This window comes from Canis aureus, chromosome 9 (genome assembly GCF_053574225.1).
Source record: "Canis aureus isolate CA01 chromosome 9, VMU_Caureus_v.1.0, whole genome shotgun sequence".
Lineage (NCBI taxonomy): Eukaryota > Metazoa > Chordata > Mammalia > Carnivora > Canidae > Canis > Canis aureus.
In genome coordinates this window covers 52,130,957-52,145,772 of record NC_135619.1, presented here as the reverse complement: position 1 = coordinate 52,145,772, position 14,816 = coordinate 52,130,957, and the positions used below count along the sequence as shown (strand labels likewise).

The 14,816-nt window shown below is 41.4% G+C and overlaps 1 protein-coding gene across 36 annotated transcripts in view; it reads right to left on the bottom strand.

The window, feature by feature from the left end:
• Positions 1-14,816, bottom strand: part of TTLL5 (tubulin tyrosine ligase like 5) — a 269,627-nt gene that overhangs the window by 116,870 nt on the left and 137,941 nt on the right. For all 36 annotated transcript variants that reach the window (XR_013386548.1, XR_013386547.1, XR_013386549.1 and 33 more), the window contains one exon: positions 12,269-12,423. Coding sequence is in view for 26 of the 36 variants with exons in the window: in XM_077910067.1 (XP_077766193.1) it covers positions 12,269-12,423 (155 nt within the window). In the remaining 10 variants the exon portion in view is untranslated. The remainder of the gene's footprint in view (positions 1-12,268; positions 12,424-14,816) is intronic.

Below are 14,816 nucleotides of genomic sequence, written 5' to 3'. Positions count from 1 at the left end.
AGGGGATCACAAAGCAAGAGGGCAAGGAAGAGGGAAAGTTCTGAGTGTAAGCTTCAGAGGGGCACTCTGCCCACATGGTCCCTCCCCACAGCACAGCAGTTGCCAGGGCAATCATTTAATAAATATGTACTGTTGACATTGTGCTAAATGCCGAAGATCCAAAGGTGTACAAGAGGTACATTCAAGAAATTTACTCCAAGACCCAAAGTGTCAGGGTTGCTTGCTGGGGTAGGTGTCTGTCATCTGTGCTTTTGGAAAAGGGCGATGTTCTATTCTCAGAGTGATAACCCAATCCATCAGAGGAATGTAGGACCTCCAGTTTCTCAAAACTTACTACTTTCCCAAAATAGAAGAGGACTCTGTTTGCCTCTCCTTTGGCAGGTGGTCAGAAAGGGTCAGAGCTGAAAAGGGAAAAGGGATCATTCAAGTAGCTATTTCACAGCAGAGTCATGTAAAAAGAAAAAGCAAGAGGGTTGTGTTTAGCAACTTGCTCCACCGTTTGGTATTTACCCTCCCAGCATTCAGGCTCTGTTGTGTATATGATGCACATATAGTGAAGAGAAAATGTGATATGGGAACAGAGTGAGGGGGCCTGCAATGTGCTGAAGCAGCATACCTGGCAGCTGCTAAAACAAAACTTCAAAGATCTGGCTTCTTTGAAAAGCCATCAGGCAGGACCCCACCCACTCCCCCTGCTAGCCACAGCTTCCCTGGGAGCTAGTACACGTAACCGCTTCCGCATGTTTGGCTCTGTTCCCCAGGGCTATAGCAGCTCTATAAGCCAAGTTAGAACTGCCCGCCAAGCAGGTGGGGGGTGGGGGTGGCGTGAGCGTACGGAAACAAGACCTCTCCCCAATATTTAGCCATGGGCATATCTCAGAAAACAATATTGCTGGGATCCACTTAAAAATCCCCTTCCTCTCAGTCAGCCCAGCTCTGATTGGTTAAACACTAGTAATACAGAAGCTCTGGGCTTTCGAGACTCCCAAGGCATCAGAATATGCCCCTCCCAGCACCACAAATTAGTTCAAGAACAGCATCTGTGGTAAATCTCTAGATCTAAACAAAAGAGGCTTGACATCTACAGAAGGGCCTAAGAGGAAAATCAAGAATACGCCTTTCTTGGAAACTCATTCCTTTTTATTTTTTTAATCCATTGACCGAGCTTGGGTCTTTATCCAATCTTCTGGGTCAGCCATCAGCCATCTAGTCCTGTGCTACTTAATAAGGAGCCATAAGCCTGTGAAAATGGGACTAATATGACAGAGCAACTGATTTTTTCAGTTTAATTATAATTAACTTAAATTTAAATAATCCATACCTGGCTTTTGGCTACAACACTGGACAACACTGATCTAGTTGCTTATTCACCGAACATTTACTGAGGACTTTGTACAGAGCACCGTAAGGATGTAAAAATGTGTAAGACTTGATGTCTGCCCTCAAAAAGCTTACAATCTAATATGACAGGTAATTCAAATATACAAAGAACCAGAATATAAGGAGGAGTGATAAGTGTCATAGCAGAGGTAAAGAAATGATATTTGAATGTGGAGTAGGACATGGTGGCCCAACACTATGCCTCTGTCATACCAACCACTCAGGCAGGGGATGTCAGTAAGTCTATCAAAGTCAGTGAGGAGAGAGGAACCACTATAAAGAATACCAAAAAGCATCACAAAACATGCATTCAGTAAACATTAACATATTAGGCAACCAATGTAAAAAGGTTAGAGATGACTCTGTCCCATCCTGGGTTGTCCAAGATGGTAGATGACCTTTCACAGGCAGGATCTTCCAGGAGAGGCTCTTAAAACTCCTGTGGGGTTAGGTGAGGTGGGGAGAAGGTTGGGGGCAAGAAATCTTAAGCCTCTTGCTTGTATGGCACTTTTCATTTTTGGATAACATGAAAGAACTGAATAGGGCCCAAAGGAGAAGCACAAAAGACCTGATGACATGGGAAGGGTGGGGTGGGAGGAGGTGTTGTGAGCTTTCAGCTCAACAGAGGAACTAGGGCTTTTTTCTCTTCTGTTCCGTTCACTAGGAAGAGCCTCAAATTTCCATTCTCTAGGAATTAAAATTATGCACTTAGCCTGAGCTTCCTCTGAATTATAGCTTTTAAGAACAGGAGTCTAGTGGGTGAGGAGGGAAGAGAAGGAAGAGAAATCCTAATGACATCTGCTTGAGGAACAGGGAAGATTGCAGAAATGCTGTTCTGAGCTGAGCCCTGTAGAACAGGGTGTGGACATATGCAGATGCAGGTGAGGTGCAGGGTTTCTATCCACTCATTCCTTTAGATCTAAATTCCTTAAATATTCAGTTAGTATTTGTTCTTATTTTTAAGTGCCTCCTGCTCCCCAAGACCCTGGGATACGACAGTAATAAGACAACTTACACTTCTGTTGAAGGAGTGACAGTAGGTATAGAGGAAAGTAGTAGGGAAGGACCATGGAGTGGTATATGCATCGAAGCGGAGGGCAAATATACAAGGCTTATTCCTGATCACTGTTTGGCTAGAAGTGAATGTGTACAGAGAAATAAAACTGGAAAGGTAGTTTGGGACCAGATGCAGGTGTGCATTTTGGAAATCAGGCCAGGTTTCTGCTTTTCTTTTCATTTTTAAGACTATGATGCAGTAGGTCTTTTTGTTTCTTCCATAAAATTTTTAATTATCAGAGAAATTATCAACAAAGAAAATCTTTGGTTAAATAAAACAAATTAAAAAGACATAGACTTGAGAGGTAGAAGCCCAACTGTGTCATATTCATAGGCTATCTCCTCCAATTTATCCTTCTCTATAATAAAGCCAGTATTTTGCTTTCTGATATTTTTCCTACAATTTCTCATTTAGCTGTGAATTGGAAGACAGCAGGAAGTATGATTAATGATACTTCCTAAGCTCCCAACACCAATTTTAAGACTTTCTAGTTAACAAACTGAAAAATCTTCTGTACAGTACAGCCAGCTTGATTTGAGTTTCTATCACTCCAAACTCACTTTTTTGACCAATGCATGGTATTTCAAACAGAAACACTCTGCTTCAGCCTCACTGGTTCCCATTCCCCATCTCTGGTAAATGCTTACCAACACCTTGTCCATTACATGTCTTCTCCCTCTTCTCCTATGCTTCACCTGTCCATAGCCTAAACAACAGTCTAGGACTGAATTTACACCCTACCTTAAATCCTTCCTCTGCAAAGCCTTCCCTAACCTGCCGTTAGTACTTTTTCTGAACTGCGACTCATCTGAGCCTATGCCCAGTGCCCTCTTCTAATCAGTCACTTTGCATTTTCTGTGCAAAAAGTAAACACATATTTAGGGCAATATTCTTTAGACCACCCTGCTGAACTGTCACCTCGACCTTTAGCAGGAGCGTGAATCACATTACTTTGATTCTCAGATAGTGTTGTACAAAGTAAATGTGCTATTATCTCTTAATTTATTAATGCTAGCCTCTTCACCCATCCATGCTCCATCTGCCATTCCAGATTCAGCTCATGCCCCCCTCCTTTCCATGGACCTTTTACCAGTTTCTTCAGTTAATGATCCATTTCTCCTCTGAATTCATACCTACAGTATAATCCTCTTCTTCAGCAATTAAGCACATATTGTTTCACAGTGCTTGCATTTATTTTTCTATTAATTTTCCTCCTTGAGAACAGAGTCCCTTCTAATACCTCCTTCAGAGTTCAGCCCACTGTCTTGTGTTTAGGAGATATTTGGTAAACACGTGTCAACTTTTTGGGGATAACATTGTTTTAACAACTACCAGATGATGCCATTTCCCATCTGGGACACTACTTAATGCCAGTTTCACCTCACCTTTCCTCTTTTTCAAATATTTCAATATATTGATAATTTGGTGAGCAAGGTAACAAAACTCTTTCTTTTGGGGGCTGGTATTTCAAATGCATTGAATTCATGCAGCTAAGCAAGATATTTGAGAAGACTAATAATACAGACAGATTATCTCATCTACTCAATTTTCCTTGGTGCAAAGTTTCAGAAGAATATGATTTGATTTCCTCTAACCTTTAAGTCCATCCCATTTATTAACTCCTTTTATGGTTTCCTTACCTGCTATGCCAGAAAGCCTGCTTTTCTCATTTAAATCCTTCTAGATTGTGGTCACATTATTGAGATGCACCCATATTTCATTTTCATCACGGAAAGATAATAAGACTTATTTTTAAGAACCAGTATTCTTGGTATTGGTTATGATTATTGGCTTTGAAGCCAAATAAATACAAGTCTTAGCCTGATAATTCATGAAAGCCAAAAACATCCCTTTACTGCATCTGAAGCAGAAGAATGGTCCAATTAAGATGAGGTCTACTGTTCCTTATTATGAGCCCCAGGGGCCTGCCATATGATGTGACATTTTGAATTCCTAGGCTCTCATATACTGCCTCTCTTCCATCTCCAGCTTTCCTTGCATCTCCCAAAGAACAGTTGGCTCCATATTTAAATGCCCTTTTAGGTTTGCTTCTCTTAGGTATCTTTCTGTAGGAGCATTTTCATGGTTTGTGATCAAAATTTTAATTTATGGATACTGACTTCACAATGAAAATAAATTGTGTAAACGTCTGTGCATGATTAGGTATACCTATTTTCCCCATTATGTATCTAATCTAAGCATTAAATGAAGCGGTATAGGAATACTATGGCCTCAGCAAGTCTAATTTAACATTTCTTTCTTTTCTGGAAAGGGAACTAAGAGTTCTCAAGAACCAATACCCAAACCAGAACCTATGCCAAAACTTTGTTTCTCAAATTGGCTGCAAGGGAAGAGAGGATCTTACTTCTTTTCAGATACTATAATATCAGTCTGTTGTTTTCTTTTATTAAAATGTACATACAGCGAGTTTTTCCTTTTAGCTTCTTAAATCCTCAGACTTAAAAAAAAAAAAAAAAATCAGGGATCCCTGGGTGGCGCAGCGGTTTAGCGCCTGCCTTTGGCCCAGGGCGTGATCCTGGAGACCCGGGATCGAATCCCACGTCGGGCTCCCGGTGCATGGAGCCTGCTTCTCCCTCTGCCTGTGTCTCTGCCTCTCTCTCTCTCTCTCTGTGTGACTATCATAAATAAATAAAAATGAAAAAAAAAAAATTCAGGGGCACCTGAGTAGCTCAGTCAGGTAAGCCTCTTTGCCTTTGGCTCAGGTCAGAGCCTGGGGTCCTGGGATCATGCTGTGTTGGGCTCCCCTACATTGTCTCTCTCTCTCTCTCAAATAAATAAATAAAATCCTAAAAAAAAATAAAAAAAAAAAAGGATGATGTCTTAGTTGTACTTGACTGGTAACATGCTGAAAAATCTTAACAAAAAGAAGACTGGGAAGGGCTCCTGGGTAGGTTAGTTGGTTAAACCTCAGACTCTTGATTTTGGCTCAAGTCATGGTCTCAGAGTTGTGAGATCAAGCCCCATGTTGGATGTGGAGCCTGCTTGGGATTCTCCCTCTCCCCTTCCTCTCTCCAAATAAAATAAAAAGAAAGAAGATGCAGAGGGAGGACGGGTATTCATCTACAGGTTCAGGGAAGCTGGCTGGTCTTCCTTCTAAAAATTCATGAAGTCAGTAATAAGCTTTATTTTTCCCCTCCCCCCTCTAAGCTTTAGAACTGGATCATCAGTGTCTTTCTACAGGAGTTGGAAAGGAAGACAGAGTGCTTCTTCACCACTCTGATTCTTTCCAAGCTCTTTCAAGGCTCATAAAAATAGTTAACTTGGAAATACGGAAGATGAGAGAAAAACCATGCGAGAATTAAACTGTATTATGAATTAAGCAACTCTGTTATAATTTCTTAATTCTAGAAAACGAGTCTCATTCAGCTTAATATGTGGACTTTTGTCATTCAGGTCTCTTAAAGCCAAAATAATCACTAACTGTAGATAGATATAAAGTTATAAAGTGGACAGTTAAGTAAGATAGGGTCTTGCTTCCAACAATGACTGTTTATGCACGCAGGTGTGCATGGGCATACACGTGTGCCTGTGTGTTAGTCCTAAGGAAATATAAAGTGGTTTCCCTTCAAGACTTTGGGGGGATTTGTGGGGGAGGCACACTGAACTGAAAAAAACACTACACTGGCACAGCACAAAGCAACCTGTATTTTGGCTTGCAGATAAGAAAAGATCTGCTTCTTTCACTCCTGACACTAGGCCCAAGCATTCCCAAACATACTTTGCCCGGACCCTGCTGTGATGTTCAGCCAGCTATCTTTGACATACTTCCTAGGTTTCCCCACATTCTTTCAATAGGCAGAAGCCCAATCATTCTGGCCTTGGCACAAACACCTATAGCACTCGGCTCTCTCGGTGAGGAAGGAACCGTAGAATCTGTCACAGAGCTTGAGCTGATGTGGAGCATAACCCTTGAGAGGTTCTGTGTCTGGCAGACTGAGAAAAGAAGTAGGGGAATTTTAGATACAAGTATCGGCCTTTATCAACTCCTGTGCTGAAGAAACATTTTACTCAAGGGGAAGGAATGATGAGAGCTGAGACTCTGGAGGAGGAAGGTCAGGTTAACTTTATTTTACGGGAAAGAAGGAAGAAAAAGAAGTGAAATATCACTTCTACAGAACTCTGAACATGAAAGAGTTTTTTCTTTTTTCTTTTTAGCGCCCCCCCCCCCCCAAAGTGGTTTCTTTTTGTGATTGTGCTCTTTGGCTAGAAAGTGTTGTTTATATAACAGTATAAAGTACAAAATTATAAGCTCCAAACTCCTCCAGAGAAGAGCTCTCCCGAAGCTCGACCCCCAGGATAGATGGAAAATATGAGTGTTTACTGGCTGGAACATCGAGCGGCAGTGGAAATTTCAACATTCAGAAGACAGCAGAGAGCAAGGGCCTACTGAGTAGAAAGAAGTCACCCTTTGACAAAAGGGTCAGAGAAAGAGGAAGAGTCTCCTGTTGGCCTCACTCTGATGCTTCCCCTTCCTTAGCTGGAAAGACCACATCTCTGGAATTCAGCCCGGGAAGCACACCCCATGCAGGTGACAGCCAGTTTCCTCTACACTAGATACTATAACCCAAGTGGGTAGACAAGCAAGTCCAATTCTCTTTTTTTTTTTTTCTGGGAAGAAAACTAAATGTTACCAACAACCTACCTCCAAACCAGGTACTAAACTGGCTACTTTCATATACACAACTCAATTAAATCTTACACTAACTTAATGAGGTGGGTATCATTTACATATCTATGCAGATGGGAAAAGGTGGCCCAGAGGAGCAAAGCAACTCGCCCAAGGTCATGTACTCACCCAAGGTCGCGTACTTGGGAAGGCACATCCAGGTCTGTCCAACTCAATAGTTCTTTCTCTTTCTATTACATCATGCCATCCTCCTCATAGGGGTCAATGACCCCCGTCCTACCAAGTTAACACACTCTTAAAGAAACCGAGTCATTTCAAGGAAGAGGCTCAGGATTATTCCCTACATAGAGGCAGAGGGTAGGAGCAAAACTTCGCCACTTTAGTCACCAAATAAAATTTTTGTGGAACTATGGGGCTCTCTTTCAAGCCCTTTTACAACACTCCTTTTTACTGTAGTAAAAAACACCTACATTTAAATGTACCATCTCACCATTTCTATGTGTACAGCTCAGTACTGATAAGTAAGTATATTCATTGACACTGTTGCACAACAGATCTCTAGAACTTCATTTTGCAAAACAAACTCAGTAGCTATTAAATACTAATGCCCTTTCCCCTCTACCCACAGCCCCTGGCAACCACCTTTCTATTTTCTGTTTCTATGATTTTGACTACTTAAGACACTTCATATGAATGGAATGGTACATTATTTGTCCTTTTGTGACCGGTTTACTTCACTTAACATAATGTCCTCAAGGTTCACCCATGTTGTAGCAGATAACAAGATTAAAACCTTACACACTCTTCTTGATAATCTTGTCTTTCAATTGCCTGGGTGGTAAAATTTAAATCTTTGTTATATGCCATTTGATACTACGCTGTAATTGTTTCATGTGTATTATGGCTCCTTTTCTCTGCTAGATGTTATAACTTCTTAGTTATGAAAAACCATGTCTTCCAAATCTTTTAGACTGTACCTAGCACCCAGGACAATACTGAGAACATGGAAGATATATCACGGACAGTAAGCTCTGTGAGATCAAGCACTATACTGTTTTATTTATAATGACTCTCCAGCATTTAACTTAATGCCTGACACATGGAAAATGAATGTTTTTTTTTTTTAAATAGCAAACTTGCTATTTCTGAGGATTTATTAAGAATGAAAAGATGGGAAGTCAGAGACCTGACTCTCAAGCAACATTTCTAATAATCTAAAGGAAGGAAGAAAAGTATTAGCTAAACTAGAATAAAAATCTGTGAAAAACTTGTTCCTAAATATTATAGTAAGGGGATCCCTGGGTGGCGCAGCGGTTTAGCACCTGCCTTTGGCCCAGGGCGCGATCCTGGAGACCCGGGATCGAATCCCACGTCGGGCTCCCGGTGCATGGAGCCTGCTTCTCCCTCTGCCTGTGTCTCTGCCTCTCTCTCTCTGTGACTATCATAAATAAATAAAAATTAAAAAAAAAAAAAACTAAATATTATAGTAAGTAAGGGATCAGACTCTCATAATTTATTTCTGAGAGTAAGAGGGCAGAGGGACAGAGAGTGTGAAATACAGCCCAAATTTCTAAGATACAGTGTTTCATTGTACCCCATTCCCCTGTGCTACTCTCTAGAGTGGGGGCCAGTGAGGCCGAGCACATCTAGCCCACGATGTCTTGCCCTGTCCCAAAAAGGAGGAACAAACTCATAGCTTTGCTTTCAACCTCCCCCACCTTTAATATCGAGGAACAGACAAATCCCCAGGTTGCATGTGTGAAAAAGCCAGAGATGGATAAAAATAATTCAATGACAAATGCTGGAAAAACATACAAAGGGGCAGAAGCCAGACATTCGTGGGATTCCCTGACAGCTCGATACACAAGGAAGGGTTGGACTGGAAAAAAACAGGGCCTCAGGTTCTTGCCAAGCCGTCTGAGGCCCTGTCCTTCCCAAATCATTCCAAGCAGCAGCCAAGACTTTACAGTAACCCTTCCAGGTCTCACAAAGAAAGATGCACTGTGAGTCTGCTGAGCACTCCTCACCTAGATAATGTCCCTCCCTGGCATGGCCCAACATAGTCCAACTCCAGGCAAGGCTAGCAGTACTGAAGACATGTCTCTGTTTATCGCTTCCAGTCCCTACCAATGCCCCATGGACCCAGAAAATGTATAGTTAAAAGGCAGCCTGAAAAATCTAACCCATCTCATTGGCTAAAGAAAAGCTTAGATACTCAGGTATCCCTATCTAGCAACCAAAACTGTCCCCTTTAAGAAAAAAGAGGTCATGAGCACTTGGTACCTGCATCCCAGAGGGCCTATTGTATAATTCTAAATCGGCCTTGCCTAGAGGTACACCTCAGGCTTCTAAACATGTGACTGATTTTGGCCCTGACTACTTTCTCTTCTGGAGAATGGCCTGCAATTAATCTCACTTATTACCTCTGAAAAGTAACAACAGAGGAATGGCTGGCCAAGTCCAGCTCCAGAGTGTCTAGGGAACTGCAAGCTACATGGCCAGGCCTCAGACTGTCTGGGCAAGTCGTGGGCTCTTTGCCTTCCTCTCCCACAACAAAGCTTGAACAGGGACTCCAGACAGACCAGAGGAACCAAGGGATTTGAGGAGCTGGGCTGAGCTCACACTGACCCAATGGGAGACGACAGCCCTGAGGCTGCATTTGGGGTGGTTTCAAAACAGCGGGGGAAGAACAAGGTTGTCTGGTGAAAACTTGTGTGATCCATAAAATTGAGAACAATAGCAACACCACAGGGAAATGAAAAATAACACTATTTGCAGAGTTTTCGTGAGTCACCAGTTTTCATTCCTGTGGCTACCAAGTCACCAAATCCTCCAATATGCAGATGGAAAGCACAGCCAGGGAAGGATTCTCTTTACATCTTGTTACTGTTCACAGGACAGCCCCCAGTTTAGTGAATTCTCAGAGCTTATCAGTACTGGAATCCACTGTTGCTATTGTAGATGAACTAGTAAGAGTACCTCTTATTTACTTAGCACCTACTTCCAGGGAGATCAAAGTGCTTTCAGGGCAAGTTAAAAGCTCTCAAAACAGGCCAGTTTATACGTAAGTATGCTTACCCAATAAAAAGATTAAATGAATAGTTTAGGGTCACTTAGTGTCAAAACCAGTAATAAAACTCAGATCTCTAAGCTATTAATCCCATATTCACTGAACTTAGTCACCTTTACTACTAAGAGAGGGACAAGAGACTATCCACAAAACAGTGACTTACCAGGTAAAAATGGAAACTGGGGTATGGTACTGTGTAGAACGCCTGCTGGAGGTCTGGCTGCTGTTCACATCACAGCCAGGTCTGTAAAAAATTCACTTAGCACTGCTCTGGGGTGGATACCTCTGGGAATTCCACAAGCTGAGCCTCAGGCTGTTCTGGCAACCAGGGCTACCCTAGACTGAAATGGGACCTGAAAACTGGCCTTTAAGCTTGAAGAGCAGGTGACGAGAGGGCTGCTGTGGGTACAACTAACCCACAAAGGGAAAGGCCGGGGGATTCCGGAGGGGCCCACTTTCTGGTACCAGTGGCTCTGAGGTCGGTGGTATCACATGCTATTTTTCCTGCAGCTCACAAGCACAGTCTGGCTAGGAGAAGGCCATTCACAGTGCTGGATTCTAGGTCTGGGCTCTGACTTGGATGGATGCTCCACATCTTTGTGTCTCTGCACTGGTACTACCTGGGAATTCCACAAGCTGAACCAGATAAGTACTAACACAAGAAGGTTCTAAACCCAGCCATAGTGTGTAGATCTGACATTTTGTTTATAGTATGGAAAATGCTTACAGCCTTGTCATATAGACAGTATACCCAAGATGGCAGGGAAAATGTTTCCCATAGAAACAAGGCTTTGACTGTGAAATGAAAATGGAATATTTGGAAATATTTTATATGGAAAATAAAGTGCTATGGTATAAACAGAATTCTTTTTTACAACTTATGTTTTAGGAATGTGGTTATTCTGTAGATTGTAAATTAACAAACGACAGACTCCTGTGAAGAAAACTTCATGGGAGGATATCCTGTCTGCAACCGTCCTGCCTCGTGGTCTTCAACTCTTTATAATTCTCAGTTAAGATGATTCTTTTCACCCTTGACCACAACGATTACTGGTATGAAAGACACTGTACTCAAGCATGATGTAATGTGCTTGTGTTTATGTTGCTTCCTGGGCAGAGTCTCTGCTTCCCAAATTAGTTCCTTCAGTAATAATTCTAACACCAACAGATACTTCAACAACAAATAGGTATTTCCTTCATAGCCAAGTCTTTGGTCATCCCTTGCAACCACGAGGCAAGTCAGCATGCTAAGAGCTGGCCGGCTGGCAGAAGCTGGAAGAGCTGGCGCGGGGGTGGGGACTTGGTGGGACATCTGCGGCAGAGCTTCTTTATTTGGAGGGAACAATTATCTTTATTTGGAGGGAACAGAATACTTCATCGTAACAGTCACATTCCTTTCTAGCTCACTCCACTCAGGGATAGATGCAATTAAACCCATATTTAATAGCCATGAATGCAAGATGCCCTGGAAATCCATTTCTTACATTTTTTAAATAGGGAACTTAAAACCTGGGTCGAGACTAGAATTCAATACAGTGTTTTTTTTCTTTATTCAGGAGTTGCTTATTTTATGGCTAGGATCTATTTGGATTTTATCCTCTGTCACTTCACTCAACTACATAAGGGAAATTTCCTTCCCACTTCCCAAATGAACATTGTCCAGGGAGGCTGTTTCAGTTTAATTTTATAAACTAGATGGAAACATAAAAAACAATTATGTCCTCAAAAAAAAAAAAAAAAAAAGAGTTCAAAGTTACTGAAATGCAATGTAGTACAAGGTATAAACAAGAGTAAGGAGACAAGTTTTGACTTTTGACAAAACATGAAAATGTAGACCACAGGCAAGGATTGAACATAGTATAAATTCTTCCTCTTTCACCCCTAAGTAAGCTTACTAATAAACTGTATCGAAATTTCCTTTGCCTTTGATTTGCCCACAAACTGTCTTACAAGTAAAATGAGGCCCTTTATTCAAGTGCCAGAGTCCTGGGACAGGCGGGGAAGGGCACCTGTCTCATGGGTGTCAGTACAGGGAGTTCAAGGTAGGAATGACTCTCTTAGGACCCAAGCTGTCTTTGTGACCCAAACGCTGACTCCATGACCCTTTACATACCTGCTTCCAGGAGGGGTGAAGTGGCTCTCAGGAGCTTGGGGGTCTGACTGTACTGACCATGTTGGGCCACTAGGACTGATGACAGGCCGAAGGGTGGGAGGGGTTGAAGCACTGCTTCTGTTTATGATGCCACTTGCCAAATTCAGGTTTGTTACCTAGAAATGAAGTGAGGGGAAATAACCTGATTTTACAGCGTTTTAGAAAAGTATCATTAAAAACATATGGAGAAAATCAAGTAAAGTTCAAGAGATGCTGATCCATTTGAGCTAAAACAGTGGCTGTGACCAAGGCACCCAATAAAGGCTGGTTTCTGTATACGCCAAAGAGAAGTGAAGGTGGCTGGTGTCAACATAAGTTACCCAGTATGTATTCTACCCCTGCTGTGTGCAAAATACTGTACTGAGCCAGGTGCTGTGAAATACAAAGATTAATAACAAAGACAGCGGGCAGCCCGGGTGGCTCAGCGGTTTAGCGCCACCTTTGGTCCAGGGCATGATACTGGAGTCCTGGGATCAAGTCCTGTGTCGGGCTCCCTGCATGGAGTCTGCTTCTCCCTCTGCCTGTGTCTCTACCTCTCTCTCTCTCTCTCTCTCTGTGTCTCTCATGAATAAATAAAATCTTTAAAAAAAAAAATAAAGACAGCAAGAGTTTACCGCATATTTTACTCTGTGCCAAGCAAGGGTTTGAAACACTAGGCAAACTACTTAGCCTCTCTGGCCCTTGTTTCCTCATCTGCAGGTTCTACATGCACAATACATTTATTTTTAGTTGTACCTAATACTACTTCTCACGACACAAAAAGAACTCATTGATTTAGAAAAAAAGAAAAAAAGATGCATGGGCAAAAGAAAAATGGGCACTGACCCCAATAAACAGTTTACAAGAAAGGAATATAATTAGCCGACTAGACTTTTAAAACTAGTCATTTCCACTGACAATCAAAGAAATGTAAATTACAAGAAAACATTTTTTTGTGTACACATTGACATACAATAATAAAAAACATAGTACCTAATCATGGCAGGGGGTGAGATTAGATATGTACTTATATTTATTTATGTGACTATAAATTGGAGAATCTTTCTAGAATTTAGCAGTATATTATTTAAGGTATCAAAGGTTTTGTACTACCATCTAACTTTTAGCTACTGTGCTAAAAACTAATTGCACATGATTTACGATGATGACTACTATAATAGCAGTTAGTATTCAGCAGAATTTACAATGTGTGAAGCTCTATGTAAATGAGTACATTATATACATCCTATTTAAACTGTCATAATGCTGTTGGTATCATTATAATCCCCATTTACAAAGAAGGAAACTGAGGCCCAAGAACAAATGGCCAAACTAGGATCTGGACCATGGTTTCTGGAACTCCAAAGTCCATCTTCTTACTCATGACACTATATTGTGGACATATCTTGAAAACAAGCATTGATTTTAGTATTGAAAAAGGGGAAGATCAAAATGGCTAACAGTGTTGTTAAGTAAATTTTGGTTTGCCAATATGAGACAATATTATGTATGTGACAATTTTTCAAAGAATTCTTAATGATACAGAACCATGCTGATAAGTTAAAGAAAAAAAATCACACTATGAAACTACAGAAAGCAGATCCAGATTTCTTTCAACATACACACACACACACACACACACACACAGATACATACTCCTGAAGGGCATGGATTACTTTTACAATTCAAAAGAAAAAAATGTTAAGTTATTATGAGAAATACAGAGGTGAGTCGAATTTAAAACCTGCACAGTGAGAATGAAGTCAGAAAAGAAAGGATGGTTGTAAAAACCTTTCAAAATCAGTTGCATAGGGAGAGGATGCTGAAAAGAGGGCATAGAGCTGAATGCAAGGTATCCGGTGTGAGAAGCCAGAGACAAGTGGCACAGGAGATAGATATTCCAGGAGAAGTGTTCTAGAATAATGTCCTAAGAGCTTAGTAATTTTGACATTTACAAATAGAAGAATTCTGGAGCATTGTTATTTTTTTTTTTAATCTGAAAATTCTGAAAGAAACATAAATCATTTTTGGCAACTGTATAGTGCTTCATCCCTAATTAGAGAACTCAGTATGTGAAAATAGCCTAGGACTAGGTCTTCACACCAAAGGACTCAAATATTTTTCTTGGGAAAAAAGCATTTTCCATAGATCAGGAGTGATTCCTGGTGTTTGTGGAGGCTGGGCTACAGGATACTCAGGCTGTGCCCTCCAGTGTAGACCCATCTTTAGACTCAGAAGCCAACCTTGGCTTATCACTTCTCATCCCCTTCTGCTGCTCAGAAGACACACAGGGGCTAGATTGTGGGAAGGGAAGACACCAGGGAAGGTTATGGTAGTATTCTCTGGCTCCCGAATCTTTGAAAAGCCTGTCCTTCTTCCTACACCTGAGGTTCTCAGACAATCTAATATCTCCCTATAGGACTGAATTCACTCCTGCCCCACACTTCTTCCTTTCTGCCCTGCTCCCTGCTTTAATCATCAGGCCTTTCAAATGAGACAGGAGCTTGAAAAAGGTCTTTATGATAACTAA